Raw genomic sequence first — 12,935 nt, 5'->3', positions numbered from 1 at the left:
CTGAAAATTATGGTGTTACTTCACCTCTCTTGAATATTGAAGTTTCTCATCACACTCATCTAAAGCCAATACTCATCAATGATGAAGTGAATAAAATGCCCTTTTTAAAGTAAGCCTTTTAGATATTAGTTCTTCAAAACTAAAGTATTATTGTCACAAAAATTTTGAAATTAAGAAGTCCAAAAAAAAATCCTACAGGGCCTAAGGACCAAAATGCCATCAGCATGTGTTTCTCCCCAAAATCTCTCTCTGTAATGGGATAGCGGTTCCCTTCTCCCCTCCCCTAACCCTCCCTTCCTTTTTGAGGACTATCCACCTTTTATTTTAATTTCTCAATCTTTCACTGAATTTATTTATGTTTTATTTTAATTTCATCTAGATTTCTTAAATTATCTATCGTTTACTTTAATTGTTTACCCTTTTATGAAAATATCTACTTTTCACTTTAATTTGACTGTCTTCCCCTTTAACTCCAATAAAGGCCATCAAATTTGCCATATGGACACTATTTTCTATAAACCCGTCAAATATGTGTGGGGGTTCATATAGTGAATACTATTTTCATATTGAGAAGTGGACATCAAAATATTCACTTGTTACCGTTCTGTTTATACCCCTAACAGTAACATGGTTGTCATTATTAGCTGTTCTTCAATAGTAAGGTGCAGCAATACTTGGTACAAAAATGAATATAGCGAAAACATTATATACCTTCTGATCAATGTATGATACATGTGATATAAACAACTGTGATTAATTCATAACAATATGTTTTCCCTAATTTGTGCAACTTGCATATCCAGAATTTAAAATTAAATAATTAAAAAGTACCAATAATGTTCAGAAAATACCATGCAATACCACGTCTCCCAATCAGTTCTTTTGAGAAAAAGAATAATGGATGTAACAAATTACTCATGCCCCAGAAATTTACAGTAAAAGAAAGCAACACGAGCTGCATATAGAGTAATCCAAGGAGAAAGGGCATACCACTTTGGCCAGCTCTCCAACAGTAGAAAGGACTCCAGTAACAATAGCATTATTAGCACTTATTCCAGTGCCTTCACTTAATCTCGCAACAAGAGCCTGAAAAGTGGTTCAGATAGATCCCATTAACCAAACTTTTGTCCTTTATAAGCATTTTATCTCACACCTTGGTTAATGATTCAGGAATCATGCCCCTCTAAGGCAAGAACAAGGTATTGAAAGAAAATGAAAAAGAAGCATTATATAAATATATCACCAAACAGACCTTATGAATTGGGGAAATATATGGAAGTATTAACCGTTCACAATTGCGAATCAAGCATCCGGCAGTAGTTTGGATAGTATTCTCTCTTCCCTACACTTGCGTATCCGCACCTGGACTGCAAAATAAGAGCCAAGATGAGAACAGCATTTACTCGGAAGTGAACTTAAAAAGAGAAGTTATATGATGATAATGATGGTCCCATGATAAGGCTGTGTTAGCATTACTAACAGTCCTATATCCCACCTTTTATCTAAGTATGTCAGTAATTGAATGAGATGACGGCGAAGAGCTGGAAGAACATAGGCAGGATTCTTTTCTGACAGCCTACCAGCCAAAGATATTGCAAACTCTCGAACAATAAAATCCTACAAAGTAAATTATGAGATATAATGTAAGTATCGGCGACAGGACAAGAGCATTTGTAGATTAAAAAAATGGCAGACAGAACTTGATAACTCCATTCTATGTGCAACCACAACATAAAAGGTGAGATCAAGGACGCTGAAACACAAATGCATCGCATAACTTTGACAGAGAAAATCTGATCAATTAACCGAAAATCTTTCAAAAACAATATGGGATAAACTTATATTTCACAAGTAAGCAAAAAAATAGATTGTACCTTATCCAATTCTAAATAAGAACAATGACACCACCAACATAGATCAGCTAAATGTGGATAAGCCATCTATCTTGAAGAAGTGCGCAAGTTTTCTCATAGTAATGTCATCTATCCTCTCATATATATAAATAAATTTCCTTGACGTAAAGCAGAGTAATTAAGAAACAACCTCTCTTACATTTTCTAAACTCAAATGCAGGATGAGGTAAGGTCAGATTCATGAAAATTCTATTCAGAATCGAGAAATCTTCTCGAACATCAAACAAGGGAATGGATCGCAACAATACAAGAATTTCATAAAGAAAATCTGTCTGGTACTCGGTCTTCAGCTTCTAAACTAACCTAAACCTAGACGGGTCCCACTAGTTCATCATAACTTAGGTTCAAATGTGGCATGTTAAGTTTAAGGTCATATTCCTCACTTCTTTATGTATTAGCATTATCCTGCATTCATATAACTCACTTCTTTATGTATTAGCATTATCCTGCGTACTTTTTTTAAAAAATCTTGTACCAACATAAAAAGAATCAGAAGCATATGAAGGCATCACTCGGTATCCATTACAACAACAACAACAAAACCTCTATCCCAAGTGTTCGGGGCATTTGGTATCCATTAACTAAACTTATTATAAGCTTAAAAAAGAGGTGGGAGTTTCAGATGCAAAGCACTTGATCATCAATGAATGGAAGAATAGATATGATAATAGTTAGTGGAAACATAGGATTCATGTAGGCAACCCCAAAAGAATTTAAAATAAAGGCAGATGTTCTTGTTGTAACCACCACATTGCCATCGAGAACCTCTGGACCAATAGCCCTCATTATCTTAAAAGCAACAAGAAGAAAAGAAGGTAACGTAGAATCTAAAGTCAGATGCTATAAGAAGTTTATGTTGGCAGTCTTGCTACTAGGAACATAAGCTGACATTTTTGGCTCGTATAAGAGTTACTATAAGGGCTTCTGATTTTCTCTGTGTATATTCTTTTTTATGCCTCCTCTCTTTCAAAAATAGGCATAAACTGACATTTTGGCACTTATTAGCAGCTTCCAGTAGGGGTTTCAGTTTCTTTATACTTCCAATTTACTTTCTGGTGCCTCATTTCCTTTGTATAATTTATTGACTACCCTATGCAAGATCTGCAATGTTCTTGTGTTCCATCCCCCCAAAGTTCATCAAAAATAAGATAAGAGGTCACAATTTGACTACTATTGATCACTGTCCCATGCTAACATGGACTACACTGAGGATAGATGATATATAGAACGTAGAAAAATAAATGTGAAATTATAAATTTTGGAAGACCAAAGGCAACTGGAGATAGCACAGACCCATAGTCACAAATTACAAAGTGGCATAATGAGTTGAAAACTACCTCATCATTTAATGCAACAAAAATGGATCTCAAGCTATCAGCCTGAGCCAAGAATTCATCAAAACTGCTATTCTCGTGCAAAGATGAAAAGACCGACTTGCGAACACTAACATCAGCATCCGCAACTGCTGCAATAAGAAGTTTCTCCACAATCTGCAAAGGGGAATAGAAAACTTAAGAAAATTGACTGCAGATTACATACAGGGACATTGACAGAAGATTGGCATCATACTATCTGAATGCAAGTGTAGTTAAAGCTTAATTGTTTTCCCCCTCTGTTGCTAGAACGCATGACAAACAAATAGATCTCAGTTTGCTCCCTCTTCTTAAACTTATCAACCTTTGCATCTAATTTTTACTACTCTATGAGAAAGACTTGATCAAGATTCGGAAATAATTCAAAAGATCATTCAGGTATTAAATTAAATTTCATTCGTTCCAGCACATTTTATTCATCCCTTCTCAGTAAGAAGAGTTAAAGATCAGTTAACACTTGGATTTTAAAATTACATGTCAACTAAAACGAAGTTAAATAAAAAAAAACTTTTAAGCTCATGCACAATATTTTCAGAAAAAACCTCCTCTACAAGACGTCGTCGCTTTGTTCCCCCAATCCGATTGGATCTGCTTGAACCAAACTGTGAACTAGCTAACCCGAAGAAGGAATTTGCAACTAATCTGCAGCAACATATGGCTGCCTCTCTTCGAGTATTCCCATCTTCATCCTCCAAATAAAGAACAACAGATTCTCTCGCAAATTCTAGAAGTTCGTGACCCTGGAACAACAAGGCTTTAGATTCAGAAATAATGCATGTAGATCTGCCAGATGAAAGGAATAGAAAACCTGACCTTGAAATTAAAATTAGCTAAAGTTCGCAAAGCAAGTTGCACAAGAACAGAGCCATTAATATCTGAAACTTGCTGAGATACGGTTGTTGCATTTGTACGGGCACCAGAAACACCCGGCTTTGCCTGAGGATAAAGGGTTTTGGAGAGCGCTATTGAAATGCAATCTAGAAGGCGCTCTTGAATGGTTGGTAGTAAAGAAGGAATACTGAAAATTATACAGATTATAATGTTACGTAGAAGAAATATACATGCATTTGAAGAAACATACAAATATAAAATGAAACCTTTGAGTTATTTGTTCCAGGGCTTCTACAAGGACAGGAGAAAGACCACCAGAGAACATAGAATCTAGGAGACCACGAACATGAGGCTCCATAGCTGAACCCATGGCTTTAGCAAAACTACCCACACAAGCCAAGGCCTCAGAAGATGGTCTCCCTCTACGAGGAGCAATCTGTAACCATAGAATGTTATGCAAATATGTAGTAAATTATAATGCAACTACATCAAGTAACTTATAATCATATTAAGCAACTAAATACCAAAAGTATACATCAAAAACATACTGCTTCCCGCAAGTGTAAGGTAATTGTAGGAAGGTAAGGGATAAGTTCACCATCTAACGCACCCGCCATTTCACCCAGAGCAATAAAACCACTAGCCCGTTCAGCTGGTATACGCAGGACAGCTAGGATATGATTCATGCAAATCTGCACATGAGAATATTCATGCAAGCTATTTGACAATTGCACTTGTCAACAAAATTTAACTAATCGAACTTTAAACATGTTTTGAGGAAAGTATCAAACAAAGAAGCTTAGCCCCTGCATCAAACACAACCCAGTACAGGGTTTGGAGAGAAACCTTCAGATAGTTTGTTACAAAACGGTCACGTAAGAAGTGAGCAATGCGAGGAAGCAACGACGTAATGCTGAGACGAACAAGCCGGTCCCTGTGTTCGAGATATTTAAGAACTATGTCTGCAACCTCTCTGTATCTAGACATCATAAACTCCCCAGTGTTCCTGTAAAGCAAAGCAAATAAACTACTTAGCAAAAAATGTAGCATATTTATGCTTTTTGTAGAGGAAATGTTCATGCAGAACTTCCAGGCCAAAGTCCTGATAGAACAACACACCAAGAGAAGAATTAAGGACAAATTTTTAAAAACACCCCTTTTTCAAATTTAAATAGTAAAATTGACCTATTAGCAATAAAAACAGCAAAATCGACCAAAAGAGTCGATTTTGCAGCCAAAAAAAAGGAACGGGACTGCTAGTCCCGTCAACGCCGTGACTCCCCCCTCAAACACCGCACACGTGACCAACTCACTCTCCTCATCATCTCCTTCCCCCTTTCTCTCCTCATCATCTCCTTCCCCTTTTCCTCATCATCTCCTTCCCCTTCTCTACAAACCATCTCTCTCGCTCTCTCATCAGTCGTCGTCACCATGTGTAGCGGCCCAACGAAACCCCAGTCTCCGCCTCCCATAGCGTCGGAGCCCTCGAAGTCGGACCCCTCCTCCTTGCTCGAATTCGCCGCCTACAACGACCTCTCTCACCAGCCTCCGAATTTGCCGGTGAATCTATTCGCCACCAGCTCCGCTATCTCAAGGAGCTTCAGGGATATGAAGGTAGACGGAGAAAGAAGGCGGGATCTCGCCGGAGAAAGAATTGGAAGAGAGGACAAGGGTGGTTAAGGAGGGGAGGGAGGAGAGGGAGGAGGGTGATGGAGGATACGCCGCCGGCGCTGGTGCAGGTTAGGCCACAGGTAAACTAGGAGGGGTTGAGGGGCGACAGGGGTTGGAGGTGAAGTTCCAGGAGGTGAGGCAGGACCAGGGGTTTATGGAGGATGGGATTATGGCGGACTTAAAGCGGCGAGGGCAGCGTCGTCGGAGGGGAGGGTGGTCGACACAGTGGTTGATGGGGATGAGGATCGGATGAAGACGAAGAGGAGAAGGCGGCTGAAGAGGTGAGATTTTTTTTTAACACGAAATAGACGGGACTACTAGTCCCGTCCACCAACCTGGAATATTGCAAAATCGACCCTTTTTATCTTAAAGGGTCGATTTTGCTATTATTTTTATCAAACGGTCGATTTTGCTATTTAATTTTAAAAAAAGGGTGTTTTTAAAAATTTGCCCAAGAATTAATCAACTTGAATATATCTATGCAAACTTATGAGGCAGCAAGAGAACCTTTTCCATTTTCTTTCAAAACTAAATTAAGCATGGTGCGGTTTTGTGAACCTTCATCCGCTTAAGGTAGGTGGAAGAGTCCAATTTCTAAATCCAAGCTAAAACATTCACACTAACTGGAAAAGAACACACGCCAGATGAATTTCAATTTTCTTATTGTGTACCTATCACTAAGAGTCATGACAGCATGATGTAACAACAGCAAGTCTCCTTATGAGTATTGGCCAAGCGAGGCTTTACCTTATATAAGACCACATAATTCCAAAGTCAAACTGAATAAAGCATCCCAAAATTATCCATCACATCTAAGTTCGTAGTTGCTAAATGATAACTGCACATCAGCATATCAATATCTTCCGATTGGTCATTTCAAAAATATTTCTAGATGTGATTCCACTTGGGTCCATAAAGGCTATAATTTCAGGTTTGCTACTGCCCCATAGAAATGTTAGGAAGAGAACGAATTTCAGAAGATGTCTTGAATGTTTTAACTTAAGCTTGTAAAGTAAAACAAAAGCTGCAGAAACATGATGAACATTAAATGCCACGAGATGACAACATATATTTGCGGTCAGGTTTTGTCACCATTCCAATGGAATGATTTTTGCATTAACAGGGGAAACAAAACGTAAACAAATATCCACATGCAAAAAATAAGAAGAGTGGACTAACAGTACCTCAGAAGTTCTCCAACGGCAAGCAAAGAACCATGTATGCTGTGGACAGAAGCATTTTTCCCTAAACCAACTAGTGCAGCTTCACACATTCGATAATACCTGAAAACAGATTTCGGATATCAGAAATGCAGAAGGAAATACAACCGATACATTAACAACAGACTTTATACCAAATTTTTGCAATAGCAAGTCCTAAATTGCATGCTTAAATGTAAATGTTAATTAATAGCATAATTACTGCTTCAAAGAGCACCTGCAAAACTGATGGAATGACTGTGGACAAATTGAGAAGAATTCAATATTCCGCAGGAGATTGGATGAATAGCCATAACCAGATTAAGTGGTACCAGTATGCACCAGAGCACTGAGACCTGGCTCAGTGGTTTAGTGGTGGGATGGCATGGGGTTATAGGAGGTCCAAAGACCAAAACCAGGCAATGGTCTCTGTCAGAAAAACACCCAACTGAGTCTTGTAGTCTAGATGCCTAATGTCATCAGTCTGAGGATCCAAAACTCACATATGAGCGAACTAAGGGGGGGTTAGTCACCTAGAACTTTTTAAGTAGAACTGGGATAATTGGTAAAGTGGGATAATATTTTAACACTAGGATAATTTAGTGGAACAATGATGGGTAATTCTTGAAGTGGGATAAATTGGTAGGATAATTTGGTGGGATAATGATGGATAATATTATGAAGTTGCATAATTTGGTAGGATAATTTGGTGGGGGTAATGGTGGGTATAAATTACTATTGTTAATAATTGTATATTAAAAATAATATAATATTGATAAGCAAATTCTAGTAATAACTATAAAATATAATGCAATAAAGCATCACTATTCATCTCAAATAATAAAATAATTTACAAATAAATAAAAATCTAAATCCCTAGAGTGACTCGACTTCCATCATCCCGCATGGCTTCTATCATCCCACATGGCATCTGCCATAGAATTTCTCCAAGCTCCTACAGCTACTCGTTGAGTCTGTAACTCGTCTTCTTTATCGGAGTCATTGTCTGCATCAGCAACATTTCGTGGAGCTTCTAACGGAGGATCATAAATGTCGAAGTTCAAATCTCATAACATCATAAAGAAAGAAAAATAAGCATTTTCAGCCATTAACCCTTTGGACCAATCTCATCATGATCGCTAAAACTAAATCAGCAAATAAATGAAATGTACACAGGAATCATCCATGACCGCTAAATAGATGATCGACAGATGAACTATAAATATCCCAATCAATTTACTGAGCCGATTTAATAATAATAGATATCACCATTAACCATTCAACATCTAATCATCAATGTGATCACAAAGTTGCTTTCTAACTTATAAAAAATATATATATAGCCCACATATCTTTAGCACTAACCCACCAACACTATATTCTTAACCTAAACCATTGTTGTGGAGAGAAAACTTAGATCAAACAAATAATAATAAAGTAATTTAACGTTAAAAAGCTATCAATAAAGTAATACATCTTGAAGATAATAATAAAAGATCTAATCATCACAAAAACAAAGTAAAGACAGAAAAATGAACGGATGATTGACTTCATGGCAGAGAAATTTTCTAAGCGGAGAAACTAACCAAGAGGGAGGGAGGCGACGTTTCACTTTTTTTCCCCAATTGTATTCTTTCCAATGTGTGGGATAATTTGAGAGAGGGGCTTATGGTTATATATATAGGTAGTATAATTTGTGGGATAATTATGACCAATTATCCCAATTCTAATTCTAGTAGAATTCAACTTGACTAACGCACCAAAAAAATAATGCAGTTCTAGTTCTACAAAAGTTCTATTTGGCTAACACTATAAAAAAATATCCAATTTCCTAGTTCTATGTGACTAACACCTTAAAAATTTATCCCACAAATTATCCCAGTTCTAGTTTTAAGTTCTANTAAGGAAAATTGAAAAGCCCCCCATTTCAGCAATAAGACCCAATATAAATTCACAATATAAAAGTACAAGAAGATAGACATGTCACCTCTATAGTTAACTAATTTAATGGTGATATCATGTTTTTGCTGAAAATAATATTTGCACTTTTGTAGTAAGGTAAACATGGCAAATAAACAAGGATATATGCATTATATGACAAGAATGCAAAATAGCCATGACCATCAAGAATTACTTCCACCTATTACACAGACAATGAATGTCATCACAGTAATTGAAGAAAAATGGAAAATCTTTAAAGCCCCAAATAATATATGTAGAGCACCTAACACCATGCCCCATCAGCAGACATCAGGTATGTTGGAAGTATAAAGAAATAACATGGTCTCAAATAAATAGGTAATATAAACTATAAACTACGTAGGTGCCTCTACTTAAAACAAATTGTTAAATAATGGTACATAAATGTTAAAACAAACCATTGCACACGCCAACGCGTCTCACGCTTCTCAATAACACCAAGGCAAGCTCGTAAAGCTTCCACAGCACGTTCCCTGACAGCCAATGTGGGGTCTCTCAATGCAACCCATATAGCATCTACAAATTCAGGCACATGAACATTGAAAACTGTTGAGGCATTTTCAGCCATTTCCTACAAAAGAAAGAAAAAAGGTTGACAAATATATAAATGAATATAGAGCACCGTACCTCAGAATATGTAACAAAGCAAGAGATGTTAGAAATATGAACTTCTGTTACAATTTGCAAATATCCTGCAAAGAAGTACTTCTTAAAGAAACAAAGTAATATGCATTTAAGACTGCCAACTACCTCCAGTAACTCTGGAAACATTGACAGGCAACAAACGAATCAGATCAAGAAACAAATATGCTCTTTTCCCAAATGCACGAAGAGAATATATTTTTTCATCCTATTAATTATTAGATAATTTATGTCTTAAGAGTATGGAATTATGTTTCATTTTGACTGTTTGGCGTGTACTTTGAGAACACATAAGATTCCGTGAATAAAATAGTACGGAAAGGGGAGAAAACAAAGGAGAAAACAGAAGGTCACTACCGTTAATAATACAAACATTGAAGAGTTTCATGTCATATGTTTCAAGTTATTTTAAATGCTAGATAAATATTCTATTTAATGAGACCTTCAAGTTCAAAGTACACTAAAATAAGTAAATATAAGAAAATTGAGGCAATGAAAGAAAGTTTCTTCCTTCCTGGATGGCAGATAGTGAACTGGTAGTGGATTGGTATGGCCTGTCTTTGTAACAAGGAGCATATGTTATTTGTGTGTGTGTGCGTGCGCGTGCGTGTTTCACTTACTTTCAAAATAAGGACCGCTGCAAAACGACGATACTCTATTCTTTCCCCGCGAAGCCAACTCAAAGCATTTTTTATCTAAAAAGAAAATAAAATCACATCAGAGAATATAATGGAAAATCTCAATAAAATAAAATAAAATAAAAGTATGTGACTCACCTGTCTCTCCACCTCATCTGCTGTCATTGCCCCTCCAGCTCTGGCCAGATGGCCAAGAACATTGCTTGCAAGAATTAAGATTTCTGGATCACGTTTTGCTTCAAATACAGTACGCATGTAGCTGGAAAACCTTGAAACTTTGGACGCACTTTCCCCAAGGGTTACATCAATCAACGCATCTATACCTCGTAGAGCAACCATGTTGTCAGCAACTTCAGTGCTTTCTAGAAGGCATGAGATACGATCATATAACTGGTCCATGAAACGAGAGAAAGCTTCTCCACTAAGATCACGAGCTTCCTCTTCAACATGTTTCTTTAGAGCTGATGCAGAACCATCCTGAATGAAATAGGATAGGTTCTCAAGTAAAGGTGGCTTCCTCTTCAACATGTTTCTTTAAGCTTGATGCAGAACCATCCTGAACACGGAGAAATTTTCCATCAAAGGTTTAAGAGTTTGCTACATGGATAAGTTAACTCACTGTTGCCCAGAATTTAGTTTATCAGTAATCAAGGTCCCAAATCTCAATATTGGTCGCCATTTTTTTGTCTTTATGGGTACTCTATCAGATGTTTCAACACTGTCAAATTGGGATTATCTCCCCATAGAATAAGTGGAAGTGAATCCAAGTTGTGTATTAGTTGATCTTCTTTTACTTCCCTAAAATAACAATATCATATCAATTGTAGCCCAGAATTCAGTTTATCAGTAATCAGGGTCTCAAATCTTAATATTGGTCGCCATTTTGCTTTGTCTTTATGGGTACTTTATCAGATGTTTCAACAGTGTCAAATTGGAATTATCTCCACATAGAATAAGTGGAAGTCAATCCAAGTTGTGTATTAGTTGATCTTCTTTTACTTCCCTAAAATAACACTATAATATCAACTTTGACTATTTCAAATTCCACATCACCTTCTTCTTAGTCATTATTAGCCCAGTGTTATCGAGGCGCGAGGCGCAAGGCGCAAAGGTCCCTTACGCACACCATGCGCAAGGCGCACAATGAGGCGCACGCCTCACTGAATTGAGACGCATAACTCAAACTAATATTTTCCAACATAAGACAGAAGCATATAAAAAACATGTTTATAATTTATCACATAAAAAGACTAAAAATATAATTCCACCTACTAAATCACGAAAAAGTCTTAATTAGCATGCATAACATAAAGAAGTTCATAAGTTTCCACAAATCACAATGCAAGATAATATCCAACATGAGCAAAAGTCTATGAAATAGAATAAGCAAATAGCAAGAAATTATGCTAACTGAATTTTTTCTAATTAAACCAATTACTAAGTTGTTGTCGCTCACTGACTTTGTTTTTCTTTTTTACAGATTATACTTGAGAGTTAAATAGCAACGAGCAAGGATGAAGGATCAATCAAATTTCCCAACGCAGCTATCAAAATAAATATCCATAATTCATTCAAATGTATATTCATATTGTATTCCTATTTTCTGTGAACTGTGAACAGCAGAAAAATTAAACAGAAGCTATATTGTATAATGTTTAACTAGTTAGCATGCTTGCAGTTTAGTTCGCTGAAAATTAAACTAGTTATGCACAATTTCTAATCAAATTCATCACTGCAAAACTAGAAGTGATGGCACATATAATGCTATCAAAACTTATCTGCAACTCTTGAGGCCTGATTCAAATGAGGGGTATTTCAAAAGAAAAGAAGAATGGAATTTTAAGAATCTAATTCTAAAAGGAAAACTGGGAATATCAAAATCCGAAAATTTTGGAGAGCTAAGATGATACAGAGTTATAATTCCTCTTTAGCATTTACCAGTGATGATTGGAGAGGCAAGTGAGGATGTGTGAAGTTTAGCATATGGTTTATCAGCTAGAGAATAGCAAAGGAACACATTGATTTTCAAATTAGAAAAATATAAAGCTTTTTCCTAAAGTCAATAATATGCACTTCAATGACATACTCAAGTTTCTTTTATTTACATATAAATATTTCAGTAGCATATATGCATGCATAAGAGGAATACTAATAGCAAAAGATCAGAATCGTAGAGCTTCAAAGTTATAATCAGTACAGGGATTATTTTGTAAAGTAACCATCAGGCACAATAACAGGAATAAGTCTTTGGAGCAACAAAAATTATCTACACGATGATGTTATTTCAGTTTATAGGTACATTCAACCTCATATTACTTCCACAATGATCAACAAACCCCAGGAATTAGAACACACCACTGCACTCTTTAGTATCTCATTCATCAACACAGCAAAAACCGGAAAAAAAAGTAAAAGAGAAAAAAAGGATGAAAGAAAGAAAGAAAGGGAGGGGGAAAAAAACTTGAGTATGTCTTTTGCAACGGTAAAAAAAACATAAGGGAAATTTTGATTATTTTCAAAACGAAAAAAGAAGAAAACAAGAAAACATCAGTGCAAAAAAAAACGAAGAGAAAACAAATTATTTTCAAAACGAAAAAAAGAAGAAAACAAGAAAATAAAAAAACTGAAAAAAAACCTGAGTATCGGTCGGTCGGCGGCGGATCCGGAGGCGAAGGAGTCGGCGGCGGT

General features: G+C 36.4%; 1 protein-coding gene across 1 annotated transcript in view; it reads right to left on the bottom strand.

The window, feature by feature from the left end:
* LOC109833837 (serine/threonine-protein kinase TOR) overlaps positions 1–12,935 on the bottom strand; it is a 46,341-nt gene extending 33,406 nt beyond the window's left edge. Inside the window, 14 exon segments of the mRNA XM_020401666.1 lie at positions 991–1,086; positions 1,253–1,337; positions 1,481–1,617; positions 3,251–3,403; positions 3,829–4,026; positions 4,100–4,304; positions 4,384–4,553; positions 4,666–4,809; positions 4,964–5,123; positions 6,973–7,071; positions 9,366–9,538; positions 10,230–10,304; positions 10,386–10,803; positions 12,883–12,935. Of these exon segments, the coding sequence (XP_020257255.1) occupies positions 991–1,086; positions 1,253–1,337; positions 1,481–1,617; positions 3,251–3,403; positions 3,829–4,026; positions 4,100–4,304; positions 4,384–4,553; positions 4,666–4,809; positions 4,964–5,123; positions 6,973–7,071; positions 9,366–9,538; positions 10,230–10,304; positions 10,386–10,775 (2,085 nt within the window). The 5' untranslated portion in view covers positions 10,776–10,803; positions 12,883–12,935.

This window comes from Asparagus officinalis, chromosome 3, assembly GCF_001876935.1.
Source record: "Asparagus officinalis chromosome 3, Aspof.V1, whole genome shotgun sequence".
NCBI lineage: Eukaryota > Viridiplantae > Streptophyta > Magnoliopsida > Asparagales > Asparagaceae > Asparagus > Asparagus officinalis.
Note: the sequence above shows the minus strand (reverse complement) of the source record. Positions and strands in the feature narration are given on the sequence as shown.